The sequence below is a fragment of the Oncorhynchus masou genome, unplaced genomic scaffold, assembly GCF_036934945.1.
Source record: "Oncorhynchus masou masou isolate Uvic2021 unplaced genomic scaffold, UVic_Omas_1.1 unplaced_scaffold_952, whole genome shotgun sequence".
In the NCBI taxonomy this organism is placed as follows: domain Eukaryota; kingdom Metazoa; phylum Chordata; class Actinopteri; order Salmoniformes; family Salmonidae; genus Oncorhynchus; species Oncorhynchus masou.
The window spans coordinates 212,980-233,844 of NW_027016018.1; the positions used below are offsets into that span (position 1 = coordinate 212,980).

General features: G+C 41.7%; 1 protein-coding gene across 1 annotated transcript; it reads right to left on the reverse strand.

Annotated features, from left to right (window-relative positions):
- Positions 1 to 168: 168 nt before the first annotated feature.
- LOC135538400 (myosin heavy chain, fast skeletal muscle-like) lies at positions 169 to 18,877 on the reverse strand. The gene is made up of 39 exons (XM_064964300.1): positions 18,662 to 18,877; positions 18,196 to 18,330; positions 17,851 to 18,007; positions 17,584 to 17,611; positions 17,219 to 17,327; positions 17,025 to 17,117; positions 16,789 to 16,849; positions 16,563 to 16,661; positions 16,189 to 16,292; positions 14,998 to 15,136; positions 14,462 to 14,580; positions 14,144 to 14,293; positions 13,876 to 14,046; positions 13,358 to 13,661; positions 12,748 to 12,812; positions 12,578 to 12,665; positions 12,344 to 12,461; positions 12,097 to 12,220; positions 11,803 to 11,939; positions 10,173 to 10,428; positions 9,717 to 9,959; positions 9,111 to 9,287; positions 8,867 to 9,012; positions 8,585 to 8,675; positions 7,743 to 8,132; positions 7,523 to 7,649; positions 7,233 to 7,351; positions 6,895 to 7,091; positions 6,562 to 6,745; positions 6,260 to 6,425; positions 5,808 to 5,932; positions 5,323 to 5,631; positions 3,861 to 4,064; positions 3,596 to 3,721; positions 3,286 to 3,456; positions 1,202 to 1,306; positions 1,018 to 1,113; positions 563 to 694; positions 169 to 257 (listed from the first exon to the last, which is right to left on the reverse strand). The coding sequence occupies exons 1-39, from the start codon at positions 18,875 to 18,877 to the stop codon at positions 240 to 242; spliced, it is 5,799 nt and encodes a 1,932-aa protein (XP_064820372.1). The 3' UTR covers positions 169 to 239.
- Between the last annotated feature and the right edge of the window lie 1,988 nt (positions 18,878 to 20,865).

The following is a 20,865-nucleotide window of genomic DNA, read 5'->3' on the forward strand; positions in this document are numbered from 1 at the left end:
TCCAGACTCAATCCTCAGCTCTTAACCAAAACAAGTGTTGTGGTTTGAATCCCAGATTGCTCCTTTAGTTAAAGTACGGTCTTTTTTTAATGGTATGAAAAAAGCTGTTTTCTGAGAAATAATTCCACAGTCACGAAGGAAGTGTATGTAGGCCGACATGTTTTTAATCAATGCTCAACATTTCACCATGAAAATCATATTTTATGAAACACAGGAAATTGACAAGACTTTGGTCTTGTTTATTCAGCTTCTTTTCCCTGTAAGAAGAAAGAAATAACAGAATGGATCAGTATTAATAATGAACATGATAAATATACCAACACTTGGTAATAACAGAATGCATCAAGTATTTAAGACTCTGTGCTCAGCTTGATTTTTTGATTAACCTTTTATAAAGAAAAATGTATTTTAACCTGTCCTGAAAATGTTATCTCAGAGATCCTCAACATTTGAGTGATTGTAAAAGGTCAGTATTGACATCTGTGAAGGATGAATCATAGGTGGTGTTGATGTGGTCATGTTTGAACATGAGTCAGGTGTAGGTTTAGCAGCACTTCTATACCTTTCCAGAGTCACGGGTCTTGGCTCTGAGCTTGTTGACCTGAGTCTCAGCAATGTCAGCACGCTCCTCAGCCTCTTCCAGCTCATTCTGAACCTTCCGGAACTTAGACATGTGCTGGTTGGATGCTTCCTCCTGGGTGAGGAAAAGAGAGGAGAGCAAAACATCAGCATTGAAAGTTTGAAGCTTCAGGTACCAAATTAGTATATATTTTTTTAAATCAGCACCACCACCAGACCAGCCCCCGGCACAAAGCTAAATAATATTCAACCCTCTCTACTTTAAATGTTACACATAGGAAGAGGAGTCACATACATTTCTTCAGAAATTACTTGCACTATCAACTGAGTGATGTTGACGGTTGTGCAGTAACAACACTTCAACTAAACTGACTAAACTTTTGTAATGTCTCTAGGGACTGTAAGCTCTCAGAGTATTTGACTAAGTCTGTGACTCACAGCTTCCTCAGCCTGCCTCTTGTAGGCCTTCACTTTCATCTGCAGCTTATCTACCAGGTCCTGAAGTCTGGCGACGTTCTTCTTATCCTCCTCAGTCTGTGGGACAAGTTACAGGAATCAATAGTCCATAGTTTAACACACAAACCAGTGTGCTTTAGTGTGTGCAGAATGCACTTTCTCTTACCTGGTAAGTGAGCTCCTTGACTCTGCGCTCATACTTGCGGACTCCCTTGACTGCGTCTACACCTCTTCTCTGCTCGGCCTCCACCTCAGTCTCGAGCTCACGCACCTTTGTGGAAGAAATAAAGGTCGGCATTTATGTGAGGTGGTGAAGTCCGATGTAACAAATCTTTGTAAAACAGGAATGTTCTTCAACAAGTCGAGGAGGCACAAGTGTTCCTATGTACTTTTACGATTTTAATTAAAGGGGTCTATAATAAAAAACAACTCATTATCATTATGTAGGTGGGTTATTGAGATAACTCATCAATACACAATAGCCCTGTGGATAACAGAACTGATTTGGCGAAAACCTGAGAAAAATCCATTCAGGAAATTTTTTTGTTTGTTGGTTTTGTAGTTTTCTATTCAATGCCATTACAGTATCCATTGACCTGGGACTCTATTTGCAGTTCTTATGCCTTCCACTAGATGTCAACAGTCTTTAGAAATGGTTTCAGGCTTGTATTCTTATGAATGAGGTAGTAAGACCAGTCTGAATGAGTGGACCCTGACGTGTCACAGAACTTTTTCATGCGCAATCCCAAGAGAGTGCATTTCTTGTTTACCTTTTATATTGACGGTGTTATTGTACGGTTGAAATATTATAGATCATTTCGGCTAAAAACCTGAGGATTGAATATAAACATCGTTTGACATGTTTCTATGAACTTTACGGATACAATTTGGATTTTTTTTGGTCTGCCTGTTTTGACTGCGTTTGAGCCTGTGGATTACTGATGAAAACGCGCAAACAAAACGGATGTTTTTGGATATAAAGAGACTTTATTGAACAAAAGGAACATTTATTGAGTAAATTAATGTCTTCTGAGTGCCACCATATGAAGATCATCAAAGGTAAGGGATTCATTTTATCTCTATTTCTGAGTTTTGTAACGCTTCTGCTTGGCTGGTTACTGTTTGTAATAATTTGTCAACTGGGCTATGTTCTCAAATAATTGTAAGGTATGCTTTCGCCGTAAAGCATTTTTTAAATCTGACACCGTGGTTGGATTCACAAGAAGTTCATCTTTAAACCTATGTAAAATATGTTTTGTTTTCTGAATTTTTACAATGACTATTACTGTATTTGAATTTGGCACTCTGCAATCTCACTGGATGTTGGCGAGATGTGACGCTAGCTTCCCACATACTCTAGACAGGTTAAATCATTCAACAACTTTTATTAATGCAATTGCAGACAGAAGTTGACAACAGGAACATAGCATGCATGTTTCCGAGTAAGTTCTGCAAAATACTCAAGGGTCCAATATATTTTATAAAACCTGAAGTCCAGCCTTTGTGATGTCACTGCCTATGTCATTACCTTCTACTCATGAGACCAAGCCAATGCATCCACAGCTACACAAACAAAGAGTTTCAGTGTTATCTAAAAGCTTAGCAGTAAATGTCCCCAATTTGATTTATACTGGAATGTTTGACTAGTCTCTTAACTCTTACACTCCCTGGGGAGTTCTGTGTCTCTGCATCTCTTTTATATTTTAGACTCTTCTCACAGATCGCCTGAATTCACACATATCTCAGACAGTTTCTAGAAATGTCCTGTGGAACAATATTAAACCTCATAATGTATATTGTTAATCTGTAGTCTAGGACCCTATAAATATAAGGAGGGAGGGGGTATTATAAACCTCTCCTCTTTAATTAGTACAACATAAGCATAATCAATTATTATAATACATCAAACATTTGGTACAGCCCCTATCATAACCCCTAGGTGAACCCCTGACATTCTCATAACTTACCGCTGAATTACCTAGACTTTAGCTTTTAAGAGTTAATTACTCAAAATTGTAATAATAAAATGTATTGAAACACAGTAATCTTCAGAGGGCACTTATTAAACACGTATTTTCCTACAAAATACCCAGAATGCCATATTCAAATCTTACCAAAAGTAGATTTCTTTGTGTGAGAAAATATAAATGTTCCTCAAAGTGAGGCATTTTCCCCCAACATACCTTATTTTTATATGATCAAATACATTCCCAGCAAACTGTTTTTCAATCCACCCTGCTGTTAACTCACCCTGGACTCCAGTTTCTGGAGCTGCTTCTTGCCCCCCTTCATGGCCAGATTCTCAGCCTCATCCAGACGGTGCTGCAGGTCCTTGACTGTGACCTCCAGGTTCTTCTTCATCCTCTCCAGGTGAGAGCTGGTGTCCTGCTCCTTCTTCAGCTCCTCAGCCATCATGGCCGCCTGGAATGGTAGTTAGTTTAATTTATGCACCAACTGGCACCAATCATAAAGCTCCTTTGGGATCTTTGGTGTGGTTAAACCAGCCCAGCGACTGCTGGCCCTTGGGGACAAATCAAGTTGACGTAATTCAAGGACTCACGTCAGTGATGGCCTTCTTGGCCTTCTCCTCTGCATTCCTGGCCTCCTGGACGATGTCGTCCACCTCTCCCTGCACCTGAACCAGGTCAGTCTCCAGCTTCTTCTTGGTGTTCGCAAGGCTGGTGTTCTGAAGGAGGAAACAAGGCGATTTGTTTGACTCTCAAGACAACTTACAAGTGAGAAAGAGAAAGTCACAAGGCTGAAATCGTGAAAATGTAAACGGTATGCTTGGTTGAGGTTCATTAGAAATGGCTTTTGACCCATACCTGGGAGTGCAGCAGTCCGACGCGCTCGCTGGCGTCCACCAGCTCAGTCTCAGCCACTTTGCGGCCTCTCTCTGTCTGCTCCAGAGCAACTCTCAGCTCCTCGATTTCAGCCACCATCAGACCGTTTCTGCGCTCCACCATGGCTGCCTGCTCCTTCATATCCTCTGCGGCGCGGACGGCATCATCAAGGTGCAATTGGGCATCCTGGGGTTCACAATTACATAGTATCATTAGACTTGTGGAAGTAGGGGCGATGGGATTGGTAATAAGGGGGAATGGGGTGTAACTAGTCAGTCGTACAACTGAATGCCTTCAACTGAAATGTGTCTTCTGCAATTAACCCTCTGAATCAGAGAGGTGAACTCGAGTCGAGTCACAAATATGATGACTTGCAACTCAACTTTGACTTTAACACCAATGACTTTTGACTTAACTTGGACTTGAGCCTTATGACTCGACCTGGTTTGATACCCTCCCCAACCCTCCTCAACCCTCCCCAACCCTCCCCAACCCTCCCCAAGCCCAAATATTTAAAATGATGCTATTAAAAAAAGTGTGCAGCGCATCAACTTTTAATTTAATGGATTACAGTTTGAATCGGACAGCAGCCAATCAAATTGCGCCAGCTGAGGAAAAGCTGCGCGTGTCAGTGCAGAGGAACGTCGGCGGGTGAATTCAGATGGAGCCCTTGGAAAGATGATTCCCCAAATTATTATTTTCAGATGTAAATACAACGCCGACATCGCCCGATTGCTCCCCATAGCAATCCTCGATAGTCGATCGCTATGGGACGGGGGTCTTTCTCATGGCTACCCATGTATTTCCATGGAAATATAAAGTTTATTTGGAAAGAAAGAAATATATATATTTTTAAAAGCAGTCATGATTTTCATAAATGTAATATACTAACTATTACTCTTGTTAAAAATATGAAATGGTATTACATTTGGTGAAGAGCACATTATGACTTGTTTAGAATTCGAAACTCAAGACTTGAGACTTGTTGGTCTTGACTTGAGACTTGACGCGTACTTGCCTGTCTTGACTTGGGACTTGAGTGCTAAGACTTGAGACTTACTTGTGACTTGTAAAACAATGACTTGGTCCCACCTCTGGCAATAAGCCACGTCTCCAATCTGATAGAATGACACCTCTATAATATATTATTGAAAAGGTTCAACATTTAACCCCTCCCATCGCCTAAAAAGATAACAGTTTGAAACTTTACACAGATGTTTCTCAAAGGTCCGTTTCAGAGGGGTTCCTCTTGGAACCTTTTTCAACTGGGAAGGTTCTGCCGGTGCGGCGACCCTAAAGGTTCTTCCAGGCCCCTTTACTTCAAAAAGTGTACAGTATATTAGTCCAGTCTATTACATTCCTCTGATCTATTCTTTTCTACTGATTCACAAACAAATCCCTCCCCATGTTCAGGTTGTTGAGCCTGAAGTCCCAGTCCCTTTACCTTGAACTGTCCCTGGACGTTCCTCAGCTGTTTCTGGGCCTCAGCGGCCTGCCTGTTGGCGTGGCTCAGCTGGATCTCCATCTCGTTCAGGTCTCCCTCCATCTTCTTCTTCACCCTCAGGGCATCATTCCTGCTCCTGACCTCAGAGTCCAGGGTGCTCTGCATGGAGTCAACCACCCTCTGGCTGTTCCTCTTGATCTGCTCCATCTCCTCGTCCTTCTCAGCGATCTTCCTGTCCACCTCACCCTTGATCTGGTTCAGCTCCAGCTGCACACGCAGAATCTTGGATTCCTCGTGCTCCAGTGTGCCCTGGACAATGAGAAGCAGTCAAGCGAATTGTGCTCAATATATTAGGATGTGTATTCCACATAGAATTAAATACTGTGTATATGATGACAATATAAACCAATACATGAAGCATTGGATTGTAGTTGGTATAGGCAAGCGTAACACTGCTATTCCAATCAAACAGCTGTAGTTTGTACCTCAGCCTCCTCCAGAGCGGTCTGGATCTCAGACTTCTCTGTCTCCACGGTCTTCTTGGCCTTCTCCAGCTCATGGATGCTCTTGCCAGTCTCTCCGATCTGCTCAGTCAGGTCAGAGATCTCCTCTGCACACACAAACACAGAAGCTGTTTAGACTTGGGAGATTTTCAGTGGATATCACCAATGCACTGAAGTTTATAATGAATCGTAATAACAGATATTTAATTAACAGTATTACATCATATCTTGCAAATCTAATTGCCACCCCACATCATTGGGTTGTTCAAAGGAATACCAATTACAAGTTCCAAAAATATATATATTTTAAAATGTATATAAAAATTCTGAGATTGTGTAATAGCGGTTTTGATATAATGTTGATGATTCCAGTCGATTCCATTTTCAAACACTGGTCAAACATCATGCAAAAATAACTGCTGTGAAATGCTCACGTTGCAGGTTCTTGTTCTCTCTCTTCAGAGTCTCCAGATGATCCAGAGCCTCCTCGTAGGAGTTCTTCATCTTGAAGAGTTCAGTGCTCATTGAGCGAGCCTCCTTCTGAGCTCCTTCCAGCTCAGCCTGGCCCTCCTCATACTTCTGCTTCCACTCTGCCAGAACCTGGGGAAATCCATGGGATTTTCATTACAACTCATTGATAGAGAGTTTTCAATCGGAAATATGCTACAATTATACTGCAACTGATCAAATAGCAGACAGAAAATATCAACCGAGAGTGAGGTTTATAAATGTTCACCTTGTCAAAGTTCCTCTGCTTCTTGTCAAGGTTGGCTGCCATGGCGTTGGCTCTCTCAACGTCAATCATGAGGTCCTCCACCTCTCCCTGCAGTCTCTGCTTGGTCTTCTCCAGGGAGGCACACTTTGAGTTGGTTGCCTCAATGGTCTCCTCAGCCTCCTGCAGACGCTGGGCCAGCTTCTTCCTGTTGGACAACAGCGGGTGGTGTTATGGTGAGTAACTTGTTGTGAAACAAATATTGCACTCGATATTGAAGTAACGTTTTCTCAGATCCCGTACCAGCCTCACCATCCACACTATTTATTTTAGTCTTTGCTATTGAGTGCAACTCACTTGGCCTCCTCCAGCTCCTCTGTGCGTTGGATGGCATCAGTTTCATACTTAGTCCTCCACTGAGCCACCTCACTGTTGGCCTTGGACATGCCGCGCTGCATCTCTGCCTTGGCCTCCTGCTCCTCCTCAAACTGCTCTCTCAGGAGATCACAGTCATGGCGGGCAGACTGGACACCATGGGCCAGTGCGTTTTTAGCCTGAGAGAGAAATAAAGAAAGACAAAGAGAGATTAGAGAGAGAGAGAGTAAAACAGATGACAGTAGAAGTCTCTGAGGGAGGCGTAGAAACAGTCTATGTGTAGATAAAGCTCTAAAAAGTTTCCATTTTGGGTACCTTACCTTGACCTCCTCCTCAATCAGTCTCTTCAGCTCCTCCACCTGCTGGGTGAAGGCCTGTTTGCCTCTGGTCAGCTGAGACACCAGGCCTTCCTTCTCCTCCAGCTGGCGGCCAAACTCACCTGCCGGGAAAGAGGGACATCTTGTTATGGGGACTCTGTTCTCGAAGATTACATTTTATTTTGAGGAATCGTAGTGCAGAAACTGTGTGGACTGAATTTACAGCCCCGACACATGTTATTGTGTACTACTGAGGTGAACTATACTGGTTTGTTTTTCATTGTTGAAGGTACCATTTTCTGTAAGGAGTCTGGCCCTCTGTCCGCTGATGTCGTTGACCTGGCGAGCATTCTCATCATTCTTAGTCTTGAGCTCGCTCAGCTGGTCCTCAAGAGTACGGCACATCTTCTCCAGATTGCCCTGTTAGTGAAACATGTGGGACTGTCAACTTCAGTTATTGAATAGTAATTTAGTTGACCCTCAACACTGCTTGACCAAACCATCACTACCCACCTTAGCCTTGGCGACAGCCTCCATGTTGCTGGAGAGGTCATCAATCTCCATCTTGTATTCGCTCTTCTCCTTCTCCAGCTTCTGCTTGACGCGCTGCAGGTTGTCGATCTGCTCCCCGAGCTCAGCCACACTGTCGGCCTGCTTCTTGCGCAGAGCGGCGGCTGTGGCCTCATGCTGCAGGGTGGACTCTTCAAGATCACGACGCAGCTTCTGGAACTCAGCTTCGCGCTTCTTGTTCATCTCAATCTGAGCAGCAGTGGCGCCTCCGGCCTCCTCAAGTCTCTCGCTGATCTCCTCAAGTTCCCTGGAGAGATCGGCCCTCTGCTTCTCAACCTTGGCCCTGGCAGCACGCTCAGCCTCAATTTCCTCCTCCAGCTCCTCAATACGGGCCTAAAACAGGTGGTAAGAGCAGGGGGAATGAACCAGGAACCAAACTAACAACGGTAAGAAGCAACATCTTTACATAGATTAGAAGCACCAGCAAGAAGCACCATCTTCCATCTTACTGAGCCATCAGAATCCACTAGGAAGAATGTGTGCTTGTGTAACGGATGTGAAACAGCTAGCTAGTTAGCGGTGGTGCGCGCTAAATAGCGTTTCAATCTGTGACGTCACTTGCTCTGAGACCTTGAAGTAGTTGTTCCCCTTGCTCTGCAAGGGCCGCGGCTTTTGTGGAGCGATGGGTAACGATGCTTTGTGGGTGACTGTTGTTGATGTGTGCAGAGGGTCCCTGGTTCGCGCCCGGGTATGGGCGAGGGTACGGTCTAAAGTTATACTGTTACACTACCAGAAGAAATGCGTTGGTTATTTTCCTGTACTGGAGCTTAGATCCTCTACTGTACCTGCAGTTCCTTGATCTTCTTCTGCAGCTGAGCTCCCAGAGACTGCTCATCCTCTATCTTGCTGAGGAGCTGGGTGGTCTCAAACTCCTTCCTAACAAACACAAACACGTTGATTGCAAAGTTTGTTTAGGTTAGACTGTGTAAAGGGAGCCTAAGCTACCATTCACTTTGCTTTTAAGAATCACATATAAAGACTATTTCATGATTACAAGAATGAGCCAAGAAGAACCATTATGTTGATCAAGATAGCAGGAAAAACTGTAGTCATTTGTTTGTGTTTACTTCTTGATTTTCTCATCAGACTGCTGCTTGTCATTCTCCAGGTCCATTATGGACTCCTGGGCCAGTTTCAGATCTCCCTCCAGCTTTCTCTTGGCTCTCTCAAGGTCCATACGGAGCTTCTTCTCTTGCTCCAGAGAACCCTCAAGCTACAAGATATAAACAGACATGTGTTGGTCAAATCTAAACAACTGAAGATAAAATCATCTTGCATAATTTCACGGCCAAAATGTCAAACTCCACTCACGTCGTCCACTTGCTGTTCCAGCTTGGTCTTGGCCTTGGTCAGAGTGTTGACTTTGTCCTCCTCTGCCTGCAGGTCATCCAGTGTCTGCTGGTGGGCCTCTTGGAGGGCTTTCTTCTCCTTGGTCAGCTTGGCAACACTCTCATCCATAGACGCCATCTCCTCTGTCAGGTTTTTAACCTGAAAACGGCCACAACAGATGTTGTTTTTGGTCAATTCACCATAAATGAATTAGCTACATGGGTAGCAGAACATGCAATAAATGTTTTTTTTCTACCTTTATTTAACTCGGCAAGTCAGTCAAAAACAAATTCTTATTTACAATGATAGCCTAGGAACAGAGGGTTAACTGCCTTGTTCAGGGAAAGAAAGACAGATTTTTTACCTTGTCAGCTCTGGGATTCAATCTTGCTAACTTTCAATTACTAGTCCAACACTCTAAGCCACTTAACAACCTGCCACCCCAGGTATACTCCCATGTGGGGAGTACACCGTATTCCACTATTTTGTGTCTTAATTTTTACTGCACTCGCAAAAAGACTTGAATTACATTTCTGTTTTGAGTTGATTATTCTTTGGATTATTGTTTGGTGTGACTGTCTACAAGACCTTGTTTTCAGTGGCGTGCTTCTCCTTCTCCACTTTGGCCAAGGTGAGCTCCAGGTCATCAATGTCCTTCTTCAGCTCAGAGCACTCATCCTCCAGCTTCCTCTTCTTGGCAGTCAACTCAGCATTCATCTCCTCCTCATCCTCCAGCCTCTCAGTCGTCTCTTTGAGTTTGGCCTCCAGCTGGATCTTGCTCTTGATGAGCCCCTCACACCTTTCCTCAGCATCGTTCAGATTCTCTGAATCCTGGTTTCAGAACAGGAGAAAAAAACTGTTTTCACTTTGTGTATCAAAATATAGACTTTATTTAGTCAAATAAGTCAGTGCAAATCAATTTAAATGTTTTAAATATAAATATATACCATGGGCATTTTCTTGAGTTAGCCACATAGCGATTGTGTTAGTGTCTGTGTACTTGTGTGTCTAAATGTGCTCTGATGAGGGTTGTTGCTCACTCACAGATGCGACTTGAAGCGCCAGGTCATTCTTCTCCTGCACCATGGCCACCATCTTCTCCTCCAACTCCTTCTTCTTGGCCAGAGCCTTGGCCAGGTCCGACGTCATCTTCTCATAGTTCTCCTTCATGTTGGCCAGCTCCTTCTCAGTCTCAGCGCTCTGCAGCAGGGGCTTGATCTTGAAGTACAACTTCATCCATGGCCAGGTTTTCACATTCATGAATGAACGGATGTTGTACTGGATGGTGAAGACGGAATCTCTGGTCCACAGAAAGGATAGAGTGACATTTACATTTACATTTAAGTCATTTAGCAGACGCTCTTATCCAGAGCGACTTACAAATTGGTGAATTCACCTTCTGACATCAGTGGAACAGCCACTTTACAATAGTGCATCTAAATCATTTAAGGGGGGGGGGGGTGAGAAGGATTGCTTTATCCTATCCTAGGTATTCCTTGACCATGGTGAGTGACATGGTGAGTGACGTGGTGAGTGACGTGGTGAGTGACGTGGTGAGTGACGTGGTGAGTGACGTGGTGAGTGACGTGGTGAGTGACATGTTTAAAGATTGTTAGGAAAATTATGATTAAATGACTGAATAATATTCTCATTTTAAATAGAACTGTAACTAAGTAAACTTATACTCTGTTTTATTATATCTGATTAACAATATGAGTTCATAAAAGGGGATTGTGTGACACGGACATGGAGTAATTAAAGTTAATGAACAACAATCCAACTAGAAAGAAGAAAGTAATGGGTTGTGGATTAAGTAAACAGATAAGGTAGTTAACCTATGGTTGAACCGAAGAAATGAGCTCTGATGTGTTTTAGATAAGACAGTGAGTGCATTCCTAGGTTTTCTGTTAGTTAGAACTGTCAGCTAAGTGGTGATCGATAATGGTGAGGAGTCAAAAGTTAATTCAGTTTTGTTGTGTGTCCTGTGTATGTGCTGGGGGGTCAGAATGAACTTTGAATGTACTTTTAAAGTTCCCTTTGTCTCGGTTGAGAGGAGATTCATTTTAGAAGCAATGAAAAAACGTCATGTTATTGTATATAAACTGTTGCTCGTGGTAACGTGGCAGCGCGCTCCGAGAATATATTATGTTGCCTATTATTGAATAGACTGGTCTCCGTCTATTTTATGCAAACAAGAACCTTTAAAATTCTCATTAAAATAGATTAAGGGAATTCAATGAATGAAAACACATTGGTATAATTAAATTACAGTAACAAAGATCTCCTCCAGTTTTAAAGAGGAGGACTTTAAAACTACATTCTGGGATTTGAAGAATAACAAAACAGGGACACTAACATGTTTTGTATACAGCTGAGGAATGGGGCTCGGGAAATGAAACCACTCTTAAATGTATAGATAGCTACATAGGGTATGACTGACAAGGAACCCTAAGATCATGAGGCATTTCATATTATTCCAGAATTAATGTGTAAATATTACTCATTTAAATAACAATTGAACAGCTTGCTAAATCCCAACTTGCTGCTTTAATAGTATATTATAACATGTACCTTCTCATCCTGAACAACTCACAGCATATTCACTATGTAATCATGATACATTACATGCAGGTGTTTGACAGAATTCTTTGCCAAGATGTCGACTCTTCCTCACCTCCTCTCCATCATCTTGGTGAACTCTCTCCTCATGAGGAATCCACGGCTGAGAGCCTGGACCATGCCGACCAGAGAGGCCAGCTTCTCATCTCTCATCTCCTCCAGGACACCCAGCAGACCGGCTTTGAAGAACACCTGACACAGGTTGACATGGTCAATTATGGAACCAGTCAGGTGGTAACAGATAGGAAAGTATTTTTGCAGTTTTTATTTCTTTACTTAACTTTTCTTCACCTCATACATTGTTTGTTTTACATAGAAATTAGTTTTTGCTTGAGGGTATTTGACTGACCTTGGTGTGTCCAAACTTGTAGTCCTCGTGATTCACATCAATGGACCCAAGCAGCTTCTCAGAAGCCTTCTTGTTGTCCATGAACTGGCCCTCGGGGATGACGCTGGCATTCAGTACTTTGTACCTGAATCAGGAGAAATGTGAAGTTGGAATAGGCCGGTTATATTACATCAAATAATAAGGCTATTCTGATGTTGGGAAAACCCTTAGAGAAGATTAGTGTGTGTGCACGCGTGTGTGTGTTTACCTCTGCTTGAAGTCAGCATAGATGATTCTACTGGGGAAGCCCTTCCTGCAGATCCTGATCCCCTCCAGAACACCATTACACCTGAGCTGGTGGATAACCAGGAAGTTCTCCATCAGACCTGGAAACACAAACCAAGTCTCTTTAAATACTCATAAACAGGTTAAAGATGGGTTTGTTAGTGTTACTGATACTGTACTGACAAGATGTCATATTTAACTCAACATCTATTTGTACCTGGAGTCTTTGACTCGTTGGGGATCAGGCAGCGTACAAAGTGAGGATGAGTGCTCCTCAAGTTGGTCATCAGCTTGCCCAAGTTCTCCTGTAAGAGGGTTACAAACCATGTTCTCAGAAATCATTTCTGATAGTCACTACAGCTGAATATCCACATTTTAAAAGCTCACCCTGAACTGGGAGGACACAGTCTGCATGGAACCACCCTTCTTCTTGCCTCCTTTCTTGGTTGTATCTGTTATAAATGAGAGAATCTCATGTTCATTTCACACATATCTTAATGCAAATGCTGCCAATGAGATTGTGTAAAATAACACCTATTGTATGAGTAAATTAACCCAGTAAATCACCCTGACAAATTGTGATACATTCAAAGCAGCAATCAGCAGTTGAAACAATAACAAAATATCCTCGCTGCCCCTGTTTCAATAAAAAACTGAGAGATGGTCTGGAGAAATGTAACCACTCAAATTTATAGACAGATCTATGTATTCAAGGACTGACCATCCATGATATCAAAATGATAGTTTTAATAATGTTTTGAGGCTGTGAAGTGCATGTTTCCCTTTACTTTGCTTACAAACATTAAAACAAGCTCATATTTTGGGTTCTGATGGGGTACGACAGGTGAACAAAGCCAAAAATGTCAAGAATGAATGGGTACATATCTTTTAAGTCCACAAATGGATGTAGCAACTGCAGACTGACCCTTTAAAGAAAATATGGGACTGATTTGAAACTAGTTCTTCATGAAATATTTTGATGTTCTGCTCGTCTTACCCTCAGGTGGGGCAGCGACATACAGGGTCGCCATCAGTTTGACTGAAGACTTCCCGTACAGCTGAAGAACTGAGTCGTTCAGGGGGTCCTTGTTCTTGTCCAGCCAGCCAGTGATGTTGTAGTCCACAGTGCCGGCGTAGTGAACCAGGGAGAAGTGGGCCTCTGCCTTGCCTTTGGCTGGCTTGGGCTTCTCAAATGCCTTGTTTTTGCCAAGATGCTGGTCATACAGCTTGTTCTTGAAGGAAGTGTCTGAAGCCTTGGGGAACATGCACTCCTCTTCAAGGATGGAGAAGATGCCCAATGGCTTTACGAAAAGAGATGTACATAAAATTAGTGATATTTACATTTAGGATCACATTTTTTCTTTTAGCAAATATGCTATTATCAGAGTATCTTCATTTAGGGGCACAATATGAAACATATTGAGTTCTCAACAGTCAGATGCGTTGTACCATGTGATAATATCTCCATTTGAACTTTGCTGTTGAGGTCCATTATAATCCTGACAGACAGCTTACCTTCTCAATAAGCTCAATGCAGGCAGCCAAGTCCATGCCGAAGTCAATGAAGGCCCAGACGATTCCCTCCTTCTTGTACTCCTCTTGTTCCAGGACGAACATGGTGTGGTTGAAAAACTGTTGCAGTTTCTCATTGGTGAAGTTGATGCACAGCTGCTCCATGCTGTTGTACTGTTGAAGGAATTTCAGAAGGGATCATTTCATCATCATACAAGGCTGTAATCCCTCTCAATCACAACTAATTGTCTTGTTCTGGTCTCAGACTCACATCAAAGATCTCAAACCCGGCAATGTCGAGCACACCGATGTAGAACTGCCTTGAATTCTTGGTGTCCAACATCTCGTTGATACGGACGACCATCCACAGGAACATCCTCTCATAGATGGACTTGGCCAGAGCCGAGACTGAGTTATTAACCTGCAATAATAATACCTCAAATGAATACATGAGATATTGACCATGTCAAGGGACAAGGTGAAAAGAGCTTGGGGAAAACATCATCACTATTCAAAACAAGCAATATACTCATCACCAAAATATTTCTGGTGCTCAGAAAATGGTAGAAGCTGTGTTTGGCCACCTTACCTGAGGCACAGTCTGTCCCTTGGTCACATACTCGTTGCCGACCTTCACTTTGGGGTAGCACAGAGCCTTCAGCATCTCAGCTGAGTTCAGGCCCAGCAGGTAGCCGATTTTATCAGCCACTGGAGAGAGAACCAACAACAACAGACTCAGAAACACAAGATCACTTGTTTCTGATGTAACACCGACAAAAGGGTTAGGTTTTGGTTTGGACCCACAACCATAATTTTAAATCATTTCTGGAGGTTGGAAATTGGTCTCAATAAATGATCTCCTGCCAGACTTTGAGGCTCTGTCTGTCTTACACGTTGTATATCTATCAGTGGGACTGGGACTAATGTTTACATATTGTATATCTATGAGTGGGACTGGGACTAATGTTTAAATATTGTATATCTATGAGTGGGAATGGGACTAATGTTTATATATTGTATATCTATGAGTGGGACTGGGAATGGGACTAATGTTTACATATTGTATATCTATGAGTGGGACTGGGACTAATGTTTACATATTGTATATCTATGAGTGGGACTCACCCTCTGTGCCGTCTGGCTCGGCCTGCTCCTCACGCTGCTTCTGCTTGAATTTCAAGTTGCCATGGTGCAGTACAGCTCCTGTCAGCTTGTAGATGCTATTTTTCTCATCATTGCTGAAGCCCAGTATTGTAATGGCATCCTGGCATTAGACAGGAAGTACAACAGTCATGAACTGAACGGTAGTTTGCTCACCAGAACAAATGGGATGGACATTTGACTGGCTTCTCAGATCCACGTGAATACACTTGACCAACACAGGTAGATGACAGCACAAAATACATTTGACACAGTTCCACAGGGACTTAGTGACACTCTCTTGTGGATGTCTTACATGTACAGTATGGGCCTCAAGGTGAAGTGTGAAGGCATGAAGAGTTCCTTGAGACACACGCCTAACTAACTGTCATCGGACGTTCATAATTCCTATATGTGTTCATTAATTAAATTCACTTAGTCTATTTTATGAGAATTTGTAAGATTCTTATTTGCATAAAATAGACAGAGACCAGTCTTATCAAAATGAGATAATAGTATTTATACTCGGAGTGCGCTGCCATGAAACCACGAACAACAGATTATGTACAAAATATGACGTCATAGGTTATAAAATGTCCTTCCTCCTATCGACCAGGAAAAAACAGGTTCAAAAGTTTATTCCAACCCCCGAGCTTGCTCGCTCACTCCAGACACACACTTATCAAGATTCACTTCTGCAATCTTTACCTTCATCCATCACTATTTAGAAGACAGTTCCAGATAATGGTAAACCCAGGAAAACACTGCTGCCTTATCTGAACATCCCAGAGCTAAGTTGAGTCGGTTCAAAGGTTAACGATCCTTTCTGCTTACTTAAAACCCACAATCCATTTCCTCCCCAAGCTGGTTGGATTTATTATGTTTAATTACCCCCTGTTTCATGCTACACTTCCCTTCCCTATGAATTAACATTATCAATCAGATATAATAAAACAGAGTAGAGTTTAATTAGTTACAGTTCTATTTCATATGTAGATATTGTTTAGTCATTATTCATAAAATTCCTAACACTAACTCAAGGCATTTAGAATCAAGCAAACAAATCCATGAAAATTCCCAGCTGCAACCAAGTTGGAATTGCACAGTGCATTCAGTGTGTATGGTGGTCCTACCCATTCCATATATAGAACATGATGAACCCTTTGTTTGACTCACGTCTGTGGCATCCAGCTCTTCCTTGTCGTTGATGCTGGCCACAGTGATCTGTCCCTGACTGCACATGGGGAAGTCGTAGGGGTTGGTGGTGATGAGCGACATTTCTATGGACAACAGAGGATGTCTTGTCAGTTAAATCTCTTAGAATTCTACTGTCCTACCTTTACAGTATCTCTCCTTTACTCAGTAGATGGACTCAAGGATGTAGTATAAAATAAATAGCATCAACTAGTGCATCACAGTCCATTACTTGATAGATATTTCCCAAAGACCTGACCCATATCTAGATGCCTTGTTACCGTGGATGTACTCATTGTAATAGTATTTATAATGGAGGTAGGAAACATTCCCCCTGAACCTCTAATTTGCCTCACCAATAATGTCAGGTTTGTGATTGGTCATCATCTGGAAGAAGATATGGTAACCTCTCTCATCGGGAAGCTGGAAGGACACTCTGGACTTCTCTAGCAGGTCTGAGAGAGAGAGAGACAGAGAGAGAGAAGAGAGGAGAGAGGAGAGAGAGCATTGGATAAAGCTTATCTCCCCAAAAAGTCTGTGTGACTTTAGTAAAGAATTGAGAAACAATGAAAATCAACTCACAGGTCTCAATGTCAGCTTTAGCCAGTTTGCTACCTTGGAAGTGAATCCTGATGAATTTACCCTAAAGTAGAGCATGGGGTTAGAAAGAGGTTAACTAAATACATCTAACATTTTACTGTGATAGACCCCATTAAATGTTACAGTTTGTTGGACATCTATTGATACAACAGAAGGGAAATACTGAAATATATTTGTCCAATATTAGATAACTTTCCCAGTGTGCCCTTCATACTTACGAAGCGAGACGAGTTGTCATTCCTCACTGTCTTGGCATTACCGTAAGCCTCCAGCAGAGGGTTAGCAGCAATGATCTGATCCTCAAGAGACCCCTGATTGAGACAAACACAAGTTGCTCAGAAACTGGTAAAGTTAGTTATTCTCAATTGCATGATCCCAGCAAACTGAAATGTGTTACAAAGGTTCAACATACCTGCATTTTGCCTGGTTCTGCTTCCTTCTTGGCACCAGACACTGCAATGGTGGCAAAGTACTGGATGACACGCTTGGTGTTGACAGTCTTTCCTGCACCGGATTCTCCGCTGGTTAACATGACAGAGAAACAGGGGTTTTAGTCACATGTTTGAATGTCAGATTGGCTTTCACTAATAAATAACATTGAAAAATACACTGTTGACCTGTTTTGTTTCATAAGTAAATCATTAACAAATATCCCCACTCATCGACTCATTCCTATGCGTAGCCTAATCCATTCATAATGTAATATATCACATCAAAGTGACACAACATATTGCTGTAGAAACATTTTCTCAAGTGAGATTTTAGTAAACAACTTACGTAATCAGGACGGACTGGTTCTCCTGGTCTGCAACAAAACAACATATTGATTATCTTACTCAAGCAACATTATGGGGACATTATTGAATTCATAGCATCATCATGGGTTTAAATTAGGAACCTTTTCCATTCAAGGCCAGTGAAATCAGATATTACCAGCAAACTATTCTAACATAGACTAGAAAACAGTAGATACATCTCTAAAACATATTTTAACTTCCTTCCTTCCATCCATCCATCCATCCATCTATCCATTAGAGCTCATACCAATCTGCATGAACTGAAAGGCGTTGTCAGAGACAGAGAAGATATGGGGTGGAGCCTCCATCCTCTTCTTCCCTCTGTAGGCGTTAACAACCTCCATGTCGTACACAGGGAGCCACTTGTAGGGGTTCACCGTGGCACAGAACAGCCCAGAGTAGGTCTGGATGAACGAGAATAAATGAAATTAGGGGATGAGAACAATCAGATTGACGTTTACCTGGATTGATGTGAGGATGTGGGTGGACTATGGTATAGTAATGTAGGTCTACTGTATTGGTCTGTTTTGGTTTCTACCATGACTTTATGTGTAGTACTGTATGTGTGTGTATGTTTATACAGGTTTCTTACATAGATCATCCATGCTGCATAACGCTCTTTGAGGTTATACAACACAGAGGCTTCATTCAGGTAGGTCATCATGGCCATGTCCTCAATCTTGTCGTACTTAGGGGGGTTCATCTGGTAGACGTCTGCTTCCTTGAACTCTTTTCCTGCCTGAAACAGTCAGAAATCTAGATTATACGCAGATCAAACTGGGCAGGACTGAATTCTGTTTGCTCATTAAATACAAGTTCAATCTTTAAAAAAATAATGTTTAACTACAAACCTCAATCTAATCCAACTACTTTGTCATCAGCCACTGACACACATGGTGATTCTTAACTAGTCAGTATAGAAAATGCTATTTTTAAATAGCAGTGATAAAAAGTATGTGTTTGAAGGTTATATTCTGCTGTTGTTATTGGCATGTTTTGATCATGTTGATGGTTATTTCAAGACAGAGTAATTTGAATACTTTTCAAATCAGGCTTACCTCCTTAGTGCCGTCCGGATGCGCGACTGTCACAGTACACTTTCCTTCAGCCCTGGCAGTGACCAAACCCTTAAGGTAAAGCTCCTTGGTGTCTGCGACATAGCAGGCGTTCTTTGAATCAAAGGGTGCGGTTTGTGCCTCCATCCTCTCCTTCTCAGGCTTACGGAGGTATATGGCAGCCTTGCCGTAGATTTGCATCTCCGCGTCCGTACTCATGGTGACGGATCACTGGGAAAGAGGCGAAACAAGAAACATGACTGACTCTGTGGTGCTTCCTCCACAGTCAACAGAGTTGTGAGTGGTTTCTCTCACAGAACATTGTCACTTTTCTTATGAAGACTCAAACTATGTCTCACCTTCTTTTCCCCCTTCTACAGATGAATTTGTACTTCTTGGAGAACCCTGGGAAACATTAGGTTGTTGTGAATACGTACAAGTCTAAAGCCATGTCATTTAGCCCCCCGAAGAGGTAGAAAACCTTTAGAACTGTATAATTCAACACAATCATTACAGCCTTGTCCAAATTCAACTACAGGTGTAACTGGTAACTTTCATTGTCCTGGTGACAACTCCCTTAACTACACATTCTGTCAAGAATTCAAATAAATACCCCCTAAAAACCCAGTTACATTATAAAACAACCCCTCCATTTATAAACAGCAGCAGAACCACGTTTGGCAGTAAATAAAAAGCTACATGTTTCAAGTTAAACACATTTAATGTAAAAACATTTCAAATGAATTCCAGTTGATTGCATATTGTAAAATGTGACAATGCATAAATAATGTAAATAAGTAAATGCAGAAGTAACCTGAAACAGGCCATTGAGCCACTGCCTCACATGCTGAGTGCTAAGATGACACACGTAAACATCTGAGGAGGTGGAGAGTCTTACCAGAGAGAAGGGAGGTGTCTGACTTATGGATGCTGGGCTCTCAGCCTGCTTATATCTGGTTGAAACTGACAGCCAGGCAAAAGTTAATTATGGACCACTCTGGTAAAGGAAATGGATTGACTGAGAGACCTCTGTATTTCTGTGTCTCACTAGCGCCACCAACTTGCAGGAGAACCACACTATCATTAAATTACTTTTTAATGTCATATTTGTCTCTAAATTGAATTGAGTTGACATCAATAAGAGATGTCATTAATAATAATTATGACAGTATCAAAAGTTTGAGGTATCAGATTGACTCCAATGTTTCTACCACAGCGCCTCAAATACTGTAATGGAGTTTCTGCTAACCCAATACCAATAAAAACATTTCAGAATAATCTGACATTATTTCATTCAATTTGAGTTACTTTCATCTTTATCAATAACTTAATGTGTTATTTTATATTTTGCTTGTAAACAAATCTGAACTGTCTCCTCAGTCACCCCATACTTGTGATCTATCATATTAAATACATATTTAAAAGCTATAAAAGTGTTAAATCAACTGTGTAGTTATTTATCTTCAGTGTGATCTATTGAAGATGCTGCAGGAGCTTTTTTTTCGTCTCACATTTCAGTTGTCTAAAACGGTCCAGGAGGATTCTTAAGGCGTAACATAACATCAGTACAGTATTTAAATCATCTTATCCACTCATGTTTCTGACAGCCATGTAGCTGCCTCAAACTTTTATTACACTCTGAGGTAAACCGTTTAGCAGCTGGCTTCTATAAAACTGCTTTAAAATGACTATATAGTTACAATATAGTAACAGATTCCTTTCCATTTCCATGACATTTTAATTAATCCTTTACAAATACAGTTTTAATATCTTTTTAATATCTTTATAACAGACAGCTCTAGCAAATCAAATTGTATTGGTCATATACTGTACACGTGGTTAGCAGATGGGGTTAGCAGATGGTGTTGTTGCTGGTGTAGCGAAATGCTTGTGCTTCTAGTTCCGACAGTGCAACAATATCTAACAAGTAATATCTAACAATTTCACAACATATACCTCAATGCAACTTGTGAAGGAGACACCAACAGCAGAGGCAGTGCTTTAAATCATGTTCAGTCCATGTATGTGTTCAAGGTCTTCTTTATGGACAAGCATTTCACATTCAACGAACTCTATCAACTCTTTTGTGTTTCAAAACCTCTGCATTTAATAGTCGTTTAAATGTTCTTTGTGTCTTATAGAGTTCCAGCTATATTACTGTTCAATAGGGTGACGTTCAGACAGAAATGTATTGTGTAGAACACGTA

What these genes read in the sequence shown, in the direction of transcription:
- LOC135538400 (XM_064964300.1), bottom strand. Translation starts at nt 18,877, where the DNA reads ATGAGTACGGACGCGGAGATGCAAATCTACGGCAAGGCTGCCATATAC. An exon ending in ATGCAGCATGGATGATCTAT is followed by an intron (nt 18,008 to 18,195) that starts GTAAGAAACCTG and finishes TCGTTCATCCAG; the next exon opens with ACCTACTCTGGGCTGTTCTG. An exon ending in AGCAGAGGAACTTTGACAAG is followed by an intron (nt 6,426 to 6,561) that starts GTGAACATTTAT and finishes GGATTTCCCCAG; the next exon opens with GTTCTGGCAGAGTGGAAGCA.